The sequence below is a fragment of the Apteryx rowi genome, unplaced genomic scaffold, assembly GCF_003343035.1.
Source record: "Apteryx rowi isolate R43461 unplaced genomic scaffold, aptRow1 scaffold_35, whole genome shotgun sequence".
Classification (NCBI taxonomy): Eukaryota; Metazoa; Chordata; class Aves; order Apterygiformes; family Apterygidae; genus Apteryx; species Apteryx rowi.
The window spans coordinates 1,917,812-1,918,826 of NW_020449974.1; the positions used below are offsets into that span (position 1 = coordinate 1,917,812).

The 1,015-nt window shown below is 65.8% G+C and overlaps 1 protein-coding gene across 1 annotated transcript in view; it reads right to left on the minus strand.

Annotated features, from left to right (window-relative positions):
- Window positions 1-801, minus strand: part of LOC112969433 (28S ribosomal protein S26, mitochondrial-like) — a 6,705-nt gene extending 5,904 nt beyond the window's left edge. Inside the window, exons 1-2 of the mRNA XM_026072758.1 lie at window positions 664-801; window positions 397-430 (exon numbers count right to left, since the gene is read on the minus strand). Of these exons, the coding sequence (XP_025928543.1) occupies window positions 397-430; window positions 664-801 (172 nt within the window). The remainder of the gene's footprint in view (window positions 1-396; window positions 431-663) is intronic.
- Between the last annotated feature and the right edge of the window lie 214 nt (window positions 802-1,015).

Here is a 1,015-nt window from a genome sequence, read left to right on the forward strand (position 1 = left end):
GCAACCCGGGATGGGGGGGGGGATGCCACCTAAAGGAAGGGGATGCGGCTCCAGGACGGGTGATATGACCCAAAGGAAGGGGGATATTATCCCAGGATGGGGAATATAACCCCGGGATGGGGGTGATTAGCCAAAGAAAGGGGATGTGACCCCGGAACGGGGGCTATAAACCCCAAAAAAGGGAATATTACCCTGGGACAGGGGGTGATTACCCAAAGAAAGGAGATATGACCCCAGGATGGGGGCTATAACCCCGAGAAAGGGGGATATGACCCAAAGAAAGGGGGATATGACCCCGGGATGGGGAATATAACCCTGAGAAAGGGGGATATGATCCTGGGATGGGGAATATAAGCCCAAGAAAGGGGGCTCTGCCCCCGGGACGAGGGTGATTACCCAAAGGAAGGCGGATACAATCCCGGGATGGGGGCTATAAGCCCAAGAAAGGGGCTATAACCCAAAGAAAGGGGGGGGTATGACCCCGGGAGGGGGGCTACAACCCCAGGATGGGGGCTGTAACCCCAAGAAAGGGGGATACAACCCCAAGAAAGCGGGCAAGGATCCCGGGATGGGGGCCATAACCCGAGGARAGGGGGATATGACCCCGGGATGGGGGCTGTAAATCCAAAAAGGGGGCTCTAACCCCAGCCGCGGGGCACCCACCTGGGGGCGCGGGGGGGCGCCCAGGTCCCGCTTGCCCCCCGGGTACCAGCCGTGCGACCAGTGCTGCGCCGGGCAGCGGCGGACGGCGACGAGCAGCAGCAGCAGCGCCACGAGCAGCAGGGCCCCGCGGGGCGCCATGGCCACCGGGCGGCCCCCGACGGCACGCACGGACGGACGGACGGACGGGACGGGACGGACGGGACGGGGCGGGATGGGCTGCGGAGGCGAGCGGCAGGACGCCTGGGTCCCCGCCACCCCGGGCTGCCGTGGGGATGGGTTTGGGGACGGGCACCGCGGTCCCCCCCCTCCCCCGTCGGGGCCGGGCACCCCGTGGGGATGGGCTCGGGGACGA